Here is a 14,887-nt window from a genome sequence, read left to right as displayed (position 1 = left end):
TTTCTCCTCTCTACTCTCTCTGAAAATCAATGGAAAAAATATCCTCAGGTGGGGATTAACAAAAAAATAATAAATAAAAAAAATCCAGTTATTTGTTTTTTTTTAACATGGGAATTTTAAAAAAGAGAAGGGAATTAGAGAAGCAAGACTAGGAATCCTACCACCTAGAAATAGCCATCCTCACCACTTAATATTTTTTCCAGACAGTTTTTTGTATAAATGCACCACATTTTTACATAGTGGGGTCATACTAGTTTACCTCATGCTGTTAAGGAACTCGCTTTTTTGTAACTGCTCAGTAGTTGTATATTGTCACAGCCACTTCCTTACATGGCCATCTGTCCTTGCTGCCTGCTGCTTCTCACCCTTCTCCCCCGTCACTCCCCAGCCCGTTTAACCTCAGTCCCTGCCATCCACATAGACTGCTCTTGGCAAACGCTCCCCGGCCTTGTTGTTAATTCAAGTAAACAATGTACTGCCCTCCTCTCACCCAGCTGTTTGGCACCATTTGAATGTGCTACCCTCTTGTCTCATCACTCCTCTTCCCTCGGCTTCTGGGGCACATGCTCCCCTCCTGGGTTTCTTCCGGCTCTTCTGGCTGCTGCCCTGCCTTCAGTGTGACCAGCTTTCCTTTTGTCCATCTCTGAAATAATTCTTTTCATCCTTACTCTGTCCTGGGGCCTCTTTGGCCCTGTTTCTGTAGATCTGACTCAACTCGATTTTTCTCCCTGTTAATGCCCTTGCCCACTGTGTGGCGCCTGCCTGCTGAATTGTCTGTGCCCTGCCTTAGATGGCCAGCTTCTGAGCACGGGGCAGTGCTTCTTCTCCACGTATCCGCAGGGCATAGCGCACTGCTAGGCACAGTTAATGAGTGTTGAATTAATGAGAAGGAATTTTGCCCTGCTGGTATCTTACAACTGTGGGCCGTTAAATCTGAGTCTAGGAGAAGAATGTAAATTATTCAAGAGAGGCTTAGTTTTAAATATGAGAGACACAGTTATTGAATAGAAGAAGTTTGTACAAGAGTCAATCTATGGACCAAGTATGATCAAGTCTTTCCTTTTTCTTCCCTCCCTTCTCCCTTCCTTCCTTCCAGTTTAAGCAACATTATTTTGGAAGTTGGGGGATAACAAAGGGAAACAGGAACCGGCTCCTGCCTTTTCCCAGCGTCACGTCCTGTCTGTTTTCCACTTCCCAGAAACCTGCCCCTCCTTCTGTTTCTTGAAGCTCAAAGCCCTGCGTCTCTGCACTGCCTTCAAAGCCATGTTCTGCTCGCAGATCTCAGGAGACTGTTTTTATCATACTTTCCAGCTCTCCATCCAGATGTCCCCTCTTTAGCAAGGTCTTATCTGACTGCCCCTCTAAAGTGGCCTACCTGGTTCTCTATGATAGCAGCCTGTGGTTTTGTTATTATAACACTTTGTACTATCTGAAATAATCTTGTTAATGTATTTGTTTGGCTGTCTACCTGTCTTGTTTATCAGTTTATCTCCCATACCTAGAAAAAGGTCCAGCACAAAGTAGGTGTTTAATGAATATCTGTCAGATGATTGGTCTGTCAAAACTGGCCTGCTTTCTAGGTCTTATTCCATTCAATCTTCTTGCCTGTCCCCATCTGCTGGACACATCCATCCCTCAGCTAGATATCTGTCATAGTGAAGTCCAAACCCAAGGCCTCTGTCTCTGAAATCCTTTTTGGCACAAGGCAACGTGTAAATATTATATGCAGGCTCTAAGCAGGTACAGTTGACCCTTGAACAACATGGGTTTGAACTGCATGTGCCCACTTGCACTTGGATATTTTTCCAATTGACCCATGCAGTTAAAACCTGCACTGCTGAAGGGTTAGCTCCAAGGTTGGGACTGCATAAGCTGAGGGCCAACTGTAGTTATGCAAGGATTTTCCACTGCTCTGACCTCCCTGTTGTCAAGGGTCAACTGTACATGAAAGAATGTGAAGACTTGTTCAGTGTGATACCTGAATTTGCAGTTTTGCTTGCAGTTTTGCATAGGTGATGGGACAGATACATAAATAAGTTAAATTACATAGAAGTATAAAGGTGTTAGGAATTCAAAGCAGTTGCTTCCCCTCACTATTAACTTTACTTTCTAAGGCAGTGTTTCCTAATTGCACCTGAAGAAAACGGTAATATTTATAAAGCAGTCTGGCCTGTATGAGATTGCTCGAGGCCACCAATAACTAGCCTGCCACCTGTGACCCATTCAGAACTAAAGAGACACATACCCTATTTGTACTGCACACAGGCTGCACCCTGGCAGCATTTAGGGAATGGCCTCGCTCTCTAGGATGACACTTTTCAGGTACCTCATGTTTATATTGTAGTCAATATGTAGAAATATTTTATAGTCTTGGTGTCTTCTTTTACTTCAAAATCTTATTTCATCCTTTCTTAGTACAGAAGAGAACAAGGAGTTGAAATTGTTTTGATAGAATCTTTTCCAGTTTGGAGAAGAGACTTAAAATTTCTCATAGACTTTCCTCTTTTTTTCTCTCTTTTTTTTTGGTAAAGGATTCTCCAGCTTTCCGTTGTACAAACAGTGAAGTTACAGTGCAGCCCAGTCCCTATCTGAGCTATCGACTGCCCAAGGACTTTGTAGACCTCTCTACTGGGGAAGATGCTCACAAACTCATCGATTTCCTTAAGCTGGTAAAGCCTATATGTACTTAGCATCTTTGTTTTCAAATTGGCTTTTTAATATTTTATTTTAGTCTTGTTCTGCTTAGACTTCTTTGATGTCTATGAACTTAAGGAGAATTACTGAATTGGGTCATTTTAAAACAGTTTGTAATGTGAGCTGAAGGAATAACTTTTTTTTTTTATCCTTACCTGAGGATATTTTTTCCATTGCTTTTCAGAGAGAGTGGAAGGGAGAGAGAGAAAGAGAATTATTGATGTGCGAGAGACACATCGATTGGTTGCCTCCTGCACGTGCTCCCACCGGGGCTGGGGATGAGCTTGCAACTGAGGTATATGCCCTTGGCTGGAATCAAACCCAGGACCCTTTAGTCCACAGGCCCAACACTCTAACCACTGAGCCAAACCAGCTAGGGCTGAAGGAGTAACTTACTTAATAATTAGAATGCCAAAAAATGTTTTTATGATGTGCATGCTTTTTGAATCATTTTCACAGTACTAATTTTAAAGAAAGTATGTCCACTGGAGTTACAGGGCTAAGAGGAGATCAGAGCCGTGCTGTGGTCACTCAAGGGAGAAAGTGAATATTTATGTTCGTGTGTGTGTTTCTGGGTGGGAATATTTGTACCTGTAGAAAAGAGAGTAGAAAATACTCAAATACCTGAGGATAATATGCCCCGGAGCCAAAGTGATAAACTAGTTGAGTAAATAAGTTCAGGCATGTTTTTCCATGATAATTTTCACCCACATCTTTTGCCAAGGCCTCTAAAAAATGATACTTGCTGACAGAACAAATGATCTTGGCTGATTAAATGTGCCAGTTAGAATGTGCTATTTTAATGCAGTCTTGGTTTCCTTTGATAGAAAAGAAATCAGCAAGAGGATGACTGAGTAGAGTGCTAGAGTTCAAGACCAAGTGAAGGAGGAAACCACTGCTCCTTCAGGAAGCTGTTCATGGTTCACAACTTCCTGTCAACCCAGTCGGATGGGGTGGGGTGGGCAATGTGGAAATCAGTTGCTTTTTATATTCATGTATATGAAGCTGGGGAAAAACAGAGGGACTTTGCTACTTGTAAAAATAACATAATAAATAGAACTTAAACATAGGAAACCATACTGTTCTGATGATAAAATACTTTCTATGAAGTACCTTTCTCTTTTGACTCAGTCTATTTAGATGTATTTTTGTTTCTTGTGCTATTTTTATACCTATCAGGTAGGTGGGCAAATTATATTTGTTATAAAGAAGTGGATTCTTTCCTAATCTAATCATTCCCTCTCTGTTGGAAAAAATAGAACCTCATATTACTATAGAAAATATTTTTTCTACTCTGAGGATTTTCATTTAATCTTTCTGTCAGTTTAGCTTCAATTTGGGTATAGCTAAAAGAATGCAGACTTCTCAAACTGAAATAACCTTGAAAATTCCAATATATTACAACCATCTTAATATAGCGTATATTAGTAAAGCTATCACAGATTTAATTAGAATTTGGCCTTTTTAAAAGATACTAGAATCGTTGAGAGGTAGATTCACTTTTTAGACCACAGTTTCAGTAATTATTCTTCCGTGGCCTAATTGATGGTGATGATCATCATGGTGATATCTTATTGATTTGGCACTGAATATATGCAGGACACTCTGCTAAGTGCTGTTCATGTGTTATTTTACGTCAGAGCAGTTTGAAGAAACAGACGTTATGGTTTCCCAGGGTATCTGTTTAACATGGTATCAAAGAATATCTTACTAGTTGGAGGGATGTTTCTTAGCACAGGAGACACATGTGAGTGCTGCGCAAGGAAGATATGAAGAGAGGTGAGACAGAGCTGCCTTCTTTGTACAGTTATGTCAGCTTATGTGTGATGCTGAAGCATATCCTTTCTCTTTGGACTCTCACAATCCCGTAGCTTTCTGTGTGGCTTCTCAGTTATAAGCACTTGATATTCATGCTTTAAATACAAAGTACAAAGATCAAGTTGTGATCTTTGTTCTCAGTGTATCAAATGTCATTTCTTCTTTTTTAAATGTATTTTTATTGATCTCAGAGAGAGGAAAGGAGAGGGAGAGAGAGAAACATCAATGGACGAAAGAGAGTCATTGATCAGCTGCCTCCTGCATGTCCCCTGCTGGGGATTGAGCCTGAAACCTGGGCATGTGCCCGGACTGAATCCTCCTGGTTCATAGGTTGACGCTTAACCACTGAGCCACGCCAGCGGGGCTCAAATGCCATTTCTGAGGTCAATTGTTTGACATATAGGTGCTTCAAAAATATTTTCGTTTTCTTAAACTGCTCATGAGTGTCTGTTAGCTTATAGCGGAAGGCTTTTTTGTGTGTGTGTGAGTAGGTTTAAACTTAACACTGGAAACTGGCTTCACCATGGTGATATTTTACTAGTAAAAATAATAATAATAAATAAATGTATTGATACCAGTTGAAAAAATTCAGACTATATATAATAAAAAGAATCAAGCAAAATATTTCATAAACAATACAGTTTGTGGTGTAAAACTCATTAAAATTTTGCACTTATTTTCTTAGGGAAATTGAGTTCAACTCTCACTTTACATTAAAAAATGTAATTTTTGTTCATTGTTTCCTTTACTATATTTAATTTTAGTTTATTATCCTGATGTTAATATTAAATATAGGGTAGCATAAAGAAAATATTCTTTTAAATTCAAATACCACTTATGCCTGTTTAAAGATTACTTTTGAATTCTTTTATTTTGGGCATTATCTGTTCTTTCTTGGAAGTACCTCAGGTTCGCTTGACTTCTGAAAGTAAATACCCGTGTTTTTCTTTTGCCTGGTCCTGAAATCCTGTTTTCTGAAGAGAAGACATTGCATCTGGTGATTTTGACAGGTTGGCATCTCATGTTCCCTTTGTCCTGCAGGCAGTGGCATGTACCATGCTCCTCCAGTACAGCGGACTTTGCCCAAAAGTGCTGCTTTAAAAAGTCTCACTTTGATTTTTCTTTTCTAAGTTCATAATTTTTCCTATTTACTCAGCTGTTTCTCCTTTTGGTAATTGAGGATTGTGTCTGGGGAAAAACCCCACATAAACCTTATATGACTGAGTTTTTAGAGCTTAAGTTTGTTTTCTTTCCTATAAAGTCGGAGAATAATAATCATTGGTATATGCATCTATTAAATGAGAGAGCCATGTAGAGCTTTTCATATAGTGCATCGCACGTGATGAGCCCCTGACAATTGTAGCTAGTATCATTTTGCTCTGCAGACCTCTGTGTATTTATTAATGTCTTCATAACAGAATCAAGAAAATTTTGAGTGGAAAGGGACTTGAGAGATCATTCAGCTCAGTGCCTTTTCCTCCCTCCTTCCCTCCCTCCCTCCTTTCCTATCTTTTTTTTTTTTTTTTTTTTTTAATACAGGAGAAAATTGTTGCCTAGAAGAGTTGAGATGTGTGCAAAACCTTAATTGCAGCAGAATCAAGACCGCAAAAGAACTGTTTTTCTCTAAGGATTTTTCAGCCTAATATTTTTTAGGCTATGTTTCAACAAGGACAAATTATTGTTATTACCATTTTAAATACGTTTTTATTGAGTTTTAGAGAAGGGAGAGGGATAGAGAGAGAGAAACGTTGATGAAAGAGAACCATCAATTGGCTGCCTTCTGTACGCCTCCTACTGGGGTCAAGCCCGCAACCCTGGGCATGTGCCCTGACCCCTTGGTTCCTAGGTCGACACTGAGCCACACTGGCCAGGCTGACAAGTTATTTTAATAATGCTGTTTTCAAAAAAATTGTTTTTTAAATAAAAGTGCAAATTCATCTTACATATTTGTATGTAGAGTAACTAAAAGGAGAGATAATAAATACAGAGAAATTGAAAAATAACTGTCTTTGAAAGATTAATTCAGTTTCATGTTTATTAACCAGTTTCATGTTATACTAACCAGGCTGATCTTGAGAGGTGACTTAGCCATTTTTAGACATATTTTATAAAAACAAGTTTATTTAAACAACAAGACGCTTGATTTGAAGGGAAACCTATCTAGGATTCATTTTTTGTAATTTGTCCCTACTTAAAGACACATTGCCCTACCTGTAACAAAAAAAATTATAAAATTGTCCTTGATTTCACAATAATAAATGAAAAATATTAAAATTCTCCAATTGAACAAGGTATGCAAAGATTTTTATTTATTTTTTGTTTGTTTAACTGAGAGAGCAAAATAACTATTGGACTATAAAGATAAGAGCTGAATGAGCAGGCCACACTAAAGGAGAAAAGGGATATTTTACAGAGCCAGTGTTTTTCCCCCATCACATTTCCATTTGATGTCGATCAAAATGTACCATTTAAATTTTTAAAAAAAGCAGATCTTGTGCATGTACTTTGTACAATAAAGGAATGGGGAAGGGGAAATGAAAGGAGAAAAAACTATACTGTAGTGGTCAGGATGTGGTGGCACCAAATTGCGTTTTTCTAATTGAGAATGTCGTTGTGGTCTGGAGTACTGGGTTCTGGAGTAAAGTAGCAGGTCTCCTTTTTGGTAGACACCCCCTGCCTGCTGCTGGAACATACAGAAGTATCTTCATCCTGCATGTCTAGCTGGGCGGGTGTGTGTTTCACTGATTGTTGGCCCATTAAATCGGAATCTGACCTGCCTCATCCAGAAACCCTGTTCTTCTCAGTAGGCCTTTAGGTTAATAGGTGCTGTATGCCTCATCTTAACCTGCTTCACAGAGCCATCCTGCCTGCCACCTTCAGGTTAATAAAGTGGTTGTTCTCGGCCTTGACTCATTCCTTGAGCTCTTTGTGGGCCATGGTGAGCGCCCGAGTTTCCTCAGCTGCTGCTTCACAAAGAGGTACCAGGTCTGCACCAAACAAAATTTCTCTTTAAATGTTATTTAGTCACATGTTGTATTGGCTCGTAGAAAACAGTTTTAGTAAGTATGCTAAGAAAATAAATAATGGTAAACTCCCCACTCGCACACAGTGCAAATATATTACGTGTACACATCAAGAAGAGGCTTGGGAAATAGGAGTATGGGGCTTAGTAACCACTAAGTAGTTGACAACATAGCTAAAAGCCCCATGTATGGGTTTGGGCAGTGAGTCTGGCATTAATTACCTGAAGAAAGAATACATTCAATTGTGTCTTTTTTTTTTTAAACAAGTAAACCAAAATAAAACAACAATTTTAAATATACAGACTGGAAAGCTAACAGGTGGAGCATTAAGGTGAGAACACTGCTGCAGGGACTCATTTGGCAGATGTTCAATGGACTGCTGGGTGCTCAACGTCCCTGCCTTCCCAGATCGGACAGTATGGTACACCATGTTAAACACACAGGTAAAGAGAGAGGGACTGGGGTGAGCGGGTACTGTAAACAATAGTGGAGTGCGATACAGATGTCTACTTTGATGAGAGGATTGTCCTAGGAGGTGATGGTTAAGCTGAGATCTGATGATGAGAAGAAACCAACCATGTGAAAGGGGCAAGTGTTCCACACAGGAGCAGGCATGCAAGACAGGCCTACGGTGGGAAGAGCCTGGGGTAGAGTTGCAGCAACTCAAAGGTCATTGTGGGTGAGAGGAGAGATGGGCAGGGCCTGGACCATGCCAGGGCTTTTGACCAAGACGTTGGGTTTTCATTCTCACGTGAGGTGGAAAGCCATTGAGAGGTTCAAGCAAAGGAGAGACTAGCCTAATTGGGGGTTTTGAAATGTAATTCTGGTGTCTGTGGAAAACAGATCAGTTAGAATGATGCCTAGGAGTGCTAATGGCCTCCACTACAGGGGTGCTATTGAGATGAAATGAGGTAGGAGATTAGAGATGCAGGCGAGAGGAAGCAGTGACAGGATGTAGGGCTTGACGCAAAAGGAGGAGTCAGGACCGATGCCGAGGTTTCCTTTATTTGTTGGGGTGACTGGTTAGTAAAATTATATAGGTTTCAGGTGCACGCTTCTGTAACACATCATCTGTATATTGTATTGTGTGTTCACCACCCCAAGTCAAGCTTCCTTCCGTCACCATTTATCCCCCTTTTACCCTCTTCTCCCTCCCCTACCCCCATTCCCTCTGCTAATCACCATATTGTTGTCTGTGGCTATGAGTTGTTTTTTTGTTGTTTTTGTTGTGCTTAATCCTTTCACCTTTTTCACCCTACTCTGACAGCTGCCAGTCTGTTCTCTATATCTGAGTCTGTTTCTATTTTGTTAGCTACGTTCCACACACGAGTGAAACCATGTGGTACTTGTCTTTCTCTGACTGGCTTATCTCACTTAGCATAGTCCTCCTCAAGGTTTCTGATTGGAGTGCCGGTGATTCTGTTTTTCTAATAATGAGAAAGACTAGAAGGGATCACTAAGAGAGGAAAATCAAGATTTTGGTCTTGGACATGAGGAATTTGAGATTCCAGTGACTTCTCCCAATAAAGGTGTCAAGAAGTATTGGATGGAGCTCAAAAGGTAGTTTGGCTAGAAATGAAAACGGGGAGTTGGCATGCATTAACATTTAAAACCATTGGAATGGATGGGATTCCTTAGAAAGCCGCAAAGCTTTTCTGGGGGAAAATCCAACAGTTAGAACCTGTGTAGAATGGTAGGACTAGACTGAGGTGTGGCCAGTCAAGAAAGAAAACCAAAAGATGGCTTTATGTTCAACTATGTAGGAAACTGCTAAGTTGAATAAGATAAAAAATTGTTCTCACATATTTTAAGTAGTAATTTTTTAATTTGTTAAAAGACCTAATATGGATGTTTAATGCAAATTTACACTGGTGGTTCATAGTGATTTTTAATTTATAAAGTAGTACAAATCTCTCTCCACACAACAGAAGTTAATATTTAGCAATATAATTATTTTGAGATTCACTAATTGATCATTACTTAATTTTGTTAAAGCCTCGGTATGAACTAAAGATGACTTAAATTGTATTTTGTGCATCACTGTTTTCTTGACTATTTGAGACTCACATTTAATGTGTAGAGTTCTAGGTAGATTATCTCACCATGCATTTATGGACTTTCAATCAAGTAAAAACTTAAACTGAATTTCTCCTACTAATTACAAGTGGCCCGAACCCCTCTCGGGGGAAAAAAAGAAAATCTCTATAATGTCAGCAATAATTTTGAAACAAGGTGAGCAGCTGGGGAGTCAACTGTCCATTCATAGCATATATACAATCAGTCATTGGGAACTGAGTATAAATGCAGAATAACTTTCAAAATAAGCTACAGCGAATCTTAATAATTTGAGGAGAAATAGATTTCTTTGATGATCTGGTGAAAGCTATGGCCTCTCCTCAGAAAAATTTTAACACATGATTTCAGCAGGTTGTAGACCCCAGATTAAGGCTCAAGCCATGTGAGATCTGATTATAAACCAGAGCTGCTGCAGTTGTAAGAATGGTGCGATTTTATAGTGCACCTCAGAAAAGTAAAGCACACAGCTTTAGTTTTAACTTAAATACAATTTCTAACAATGGTGTTTATGTAATTAATTCATTTATAGTACATCCTGCTCATAGAATAATTTCTTAGCTCTCATAAAGAAAGTAAACTATTAGAATTCAACCAGAGCAGCAGGACCAGTATGAGATATATATGTACATACATAGATAGGTATGTGTAAAATCTTACTGTGTGTATATGTATGTATATACACATATAACATATATGTAAGTATATACATATGCTTGTGTATAAATAAGGGATTGATATATGTAAGTAAGGGGATGGCTACTCAAATCCAAAGTCTAGGGCAGGCTAGAACTCCATGGGCATGGGCATCGAGCTCTTGTCCACGGGTGGAATTTTGTCTCTCTCAGGGAAACCTACACCCTGCTTTGGAGGCCCTCCAGTTGATTAAGTCAGGCCCACAAGAATAATCTCCCTTAAAGCTAATTGAGAGGGACTTTAATTACATCTGCCACAGTCCCTCCTCAGCAGGACCCTGATGAGTGGGGGTGAGTAACGGGACGGTGGCCTAGCCAGGTTGATGCACAGAGAGCCGTCACGGGTGAGGGGAAGGTCACGTCGCACTTCCAGAAGCTGGTTCTGGGGGTGGAGAGCCATAGACCTATTTCAAGAGTATACTGTGTGATGTAAGTAATAATTATGATTTTTTAAAAAATTTCTAAACTAAAAATTCAGTTTATTCGTCTATTTACGACACAGTACACAAGAAGCAGAGTGTTTCACATCATAGATTTCACTTCCAGCTCCTTGGGATGTGCATTTCTTTGGCTAAAAGGAGAGACTAGAAGGGAAAGCAAGGCAATGTTTAGGCAACTGAGATAGGGACTAGCAGGGGGGCAATGCTAACATTGTGCTCACAGGGGTGGGTGCAGGGGGCTAGTCACAAGCTGATTTTCTAGAACTGTTAGCTGGAAGTATAGGAGCACCGCTCCTGGATGCTAGAGCCCTTGCGGGCCTCAGTCATCCCCACCACACAGGTACAGCAGTGCTTTCTGGAAGTCACTCCTGGTATCCTGCTGGAGGTGGTAGTATAGGGACTTGCCGTACTTCCTCTTGAATTCAGACAGAGCTGATTTTCTTTTTTTTTTTCTTTTTTAATATCTTTATTGATTTCAGAGAGAGGAAAGGAGAGGGAGAGAGAGAGACAGAAACATCAATGATGAGAGAGTCATTGATCGAGCCCGCAACCCGGGCATGTGCCCTGACCGGGAATTGAACCCTGATCGCCTGGATCCAAGGTCAGCGCTCAACCGCTGAGCCACGCCCGGCCAGGCCTGACAGAGCTGATTTTCAACATCCACTTCAATGTGGGAGACCATGATTCTGATCAGGACGTTATCACGAGTGCCATTGCCCTTCATGGAGTCATATAGTTGGTCAGCAAAATACAGGGGCTTGTGGATACACTGGACCAGGTTTAGGAAAGTATTTTCCAGGTCTCCCTTGACTTCCTTCTTGATGCTCTCCAACATGTCGTAAGGGCTGTAGTTCTTGTACGTTTCACATACTTTCTGGAGGTGACACATATTCTGCTCAGTCATAATGCTGATCCACTTGGGAATATCAGCCCTTTTCACCCCAGCACGAGAGAGATCCCGGGTATCTTTTGGTCAGTTCATAATCAATGACAGAGCCATCTCTGCTCTTCTGCCCTTCACCAGGGCAACCATCAGCTTGCAGAAGTCACCAGATGTGTTGGAAATAAAGTCCTTCTCCAGATCAGTCTTGCACATTTCCTTGTAAACCCTTAATTTCTTGCAGCAACCTGCTCAACTCCTTGAGCAGATGATCTCGAGAGAGTCATCAGTCTCCAGCCCTTCATGGAGGCCTTCAGCTTCGAAGCATCATACTGAGCAGATGTTTTAAATAGGCCCCAAATCACCCTCTCCAGGTGGCTGGACAAGGCTGACAGCAGTGTTGATGCAAGTTCCTTTTTGGTCCTCTGGTAGGCGAAGGCAACATCCTATCTCTGTTCATTGCTGTGGTTGGTCAAAATGTTGACGGTGGTGACCTCATCCACACCTTTGGTCCTGATGGTTGTTTTAATGTTCAAAGCACCCCAGTCAGCATCAAAGTTGGTGTAGGCTTTGACTGACCCATAGAGTGATCACCCTCCAAGCTGAGCTAGCACAGAATTTCGTGAACAGCAGACATTTTGAAAGAAGCTGGGCTGGGTGCCGAGAGCTGTGAGTGTCCCCAGATGCCAAGCTAATTCTGGTTTCCCTTAAAGAAGAACATTGATTTTGCCCTAGAATGGTTTGTCCTCGAAGGTGGGTGTTTTAGGGAAGACTCTACACTTATTTTTGTGATGCTGCTGTCACTCTAAAACCTTTTCTTGAATCTTTTTGGAAGTTTTTTTAGATCCATTTAGAAGCCACAGAAAAAAATTTAATATTTTATTGAATACCTTGTTTTTTGACCAAATGTCACACACAGTTCCATATCACACTTCTTTCTTATTCATCAGACTTGGTTCAAAATTTCCCCAAAACTTAGATGTCCACTTCAAGAAGCTTTAATTTTCTGTACTACTATGGCAATAATTTTCCTGAAGCACAATTCCAGTCATTCTAATGCTTAAAGCCTCTCAGAGGCTCTCCATTTCTTAGAAATTTTAAAATTTCTTTAATTTTAAAGTACAGACTTCTTAGATGTCATTCAAAGCCCTATGCAATATTGCCAGCCTGTCTTTATGAAGCCCAGTATGAACATACTGTTCTCCAGCCAACCTAGACTACCTGAGAGAGCCGAGGATGTCTTTATCACACCTATTTTGCTGTGGCTCACCACTCCCACCCCTTTAACCCCCACCCCAATCTTCTACTTATTAAAAGCCAGCCTTTAAGGCCTGGCTCATGTGGCTTGCTCCTCATGAAATTATATCCAAAGAATGCTTTCTGTGCCAGGATATTCACAGCATCTTGATATTATTGTTTCTTTTACAGCCAGACCCCTGTCCAGTATTGTGGGATATAGGTGATAATTCAATAATACAAATTGTAAACCTAGAGAGGGTGAGAATGGTATCCTTTTCTCGCCGTGCTTGGTCTGTGCTCTATCTTGGCCTCATGGAATGTAATGTAGCATCATGGAAGGTGTTCTGACTTACGAACAATTCAAAATGAGTCAAAAAGCAAAAAAGCACTTTCTACAACAGGAGGACCACCAGGACTAATGCATCACTCCCAAGGTTGGCAAGTTGAATAATGCAAGGTCAGTGTATGTTAATCTGTCTTTTTTATTCACATTGTGAGATCAATACGCCCAGTTATTAACAAGCTCTTGTCTTTCCTTAACTGAACTGGGTCATCAAAAAACTATTGCTGAGATCCCATCTCGCAACACTCATGATCCAACATGTACTGGCCCTTAAACCGTGAATAAATTCCAACTGTGTAATTACTTCCACTTACTTGTTCTAAAAAAAAAAAATTCTGCAGAACTTCAGTATGTTCTATGGCTGCTTTCCACTCATCTTTTCAGACATTCCGCCTCCTTCCCGGTCCCCATTCCCCAGCACAACAAGCGCTTTTCAACAAGAGCCATGCACAGACATCTGTGACCACTGCCTGGGGAGCCATGCCTTCTGCACATTGAAAAATCTTTCGGAACGATAACCTTTTAGTAGGTAGCTCTATTTGTGTTTTGCTTGTTTTGCATTTAAGTAGAAAATCAGGCTTTCAGGTTGTGGTTGCCTGTCAGCACAGCCCAAGGATTACTCAAGTGGATTCGAGAGCCAGACTGCCTTGGTGAGAATTGGCTCTGCTGGCTGCTCACAGCACAATCCTGGACAAGGTATTGAATCTCCTGTGCCCTTGGTTTCCTAACCTATGAAATAGAGATGGCAATAGCACCTGCCTCACAGGATTGTTGCCAGAAGTCAATGTAGGACAGTTCCTGGCATCATAGTAAGTGCTCAGTAAATAGAAGCTCTTAATATATTATCATTATGTGATTGCAGTGAGCTGTCTACCTCTATATTATAATAAACCAATAACATTTTATGCTTTCTGCCTTTCTCTCAGTTTGGGGAAGGGTTCTAATGGGAGAGACCTCTGTGTTTCCTTTCTCCAGCCTACCTGCATACCTGGCCTTTTCCCTACCACAGCATTGCCTGTAATGGGACCAACATCCCTCCAGCTTCCCAAGACTCACTTTCTACCTGAGATAGAGGATGTGCATTTCCCAAGCTGCTCCACTTGACCTGGGATGAGGAGAGGAGGGAGCAGTGTAGGGGTAAAAGTTTAGTTGAAATAGAGCAGATATATCAGGAGTGCTTCAAATACAATTCTATGAAAGCAGCAGATGGGGAACTGGAAAAGAATGTGTCCATTCAGGAGACACAAGAAATGACCAACCTCATAATAAAAATATTCTAGGAGAGGGAGTGCCAAATGCTTTATGTATACTACCTAATTTTTAGCTCTATAGCTTTATGAATCAAGCAATAATTTCCTCCCATCTTATAGAAGACGAATCTAAGTCCAAAGCCTGCTCATTACCCTCTGTCATCCTACCTCAAAAAGTACAAGAATAATCTGAAGTTTGTGCAGACTGTATTTGACTCATCTGTGGCCCTTTTAACTTTTCCCCACAAGTAACGTATATATATTGTCCTCAAAAAATTCTAGTGAAGACCATTGACACAAGTGGTTCCTACTTTAATGAACTAGATTCCAAGCACAGGAACAACTTTTTGAAGCATACAAAATAAGATTTGGAATCTCCTTACTCCTTTTAGAACAGCCTAATTTCATTGTGCTCTTTCAAGAGTTAATGAT

General features: G+C 40.5%; 1 protein-coding gene and 1 pseudogene across 3 annotated transcripts in view; one reads left to right on the top strand and one right to left on the bottom strand.

Moving 5' to 3' along the window:
* Positions 1-6,802, top strand: part of CDC123 (cell division cycle 123) — a 53,292-nt gene extending 46,490 nt beyond the window's left edge. For 2 of the 3 annotated variants that reach the window (XM_016203922.2, XM_087823633.1), the window contains exons 12-13: positions 2,532-2,669; positions 3,522-6,802. In XM_016203922.2, the coding sequence (XP_016059408.1) occupies positions 2,532-2,669; positions 3,522-3,548 (165 nt within the window). In that variant the 3' untranslated portion in view covers positions 3,549-6,802. The remainder of the gene's footprint in view (positions 1-2,531; positions 2,670-3,521) is intronic. The other variant, XR_015715536.1, reaches the window with a different exon arrangement.
* A 4,260-nt stretch (positions 6,803-11,062) lies between these two features.
* On the bottom strand, positions 11,063-12,260 carry LOC107530235 (annexin A2-like; annotated as a pseudogene).
* Positions 12,261-14,887: the final 2,627 nt, after the last annotated feature.

Source organism: Miniopterus natalensis, chromosome 1, assembly GCF_054644295.1.
Source record: "Miniopterus natalensis isolate mMinNat1 chromosome 1, mMinNat1.hap1, whole genome shotgun sequence".
Taxonomy (NCBI): Eukaryota; Metazoa; Chordata; class Mammalia; order Chiroptera; family Miniopteridae; genus Miniopterus; species Miniopterus natalensis.
The sequence above is the reverse complement of the archived record's forward strand: the minus strand, read 5'-3'. Positions and strand labels throughout refer to the sequence as shown.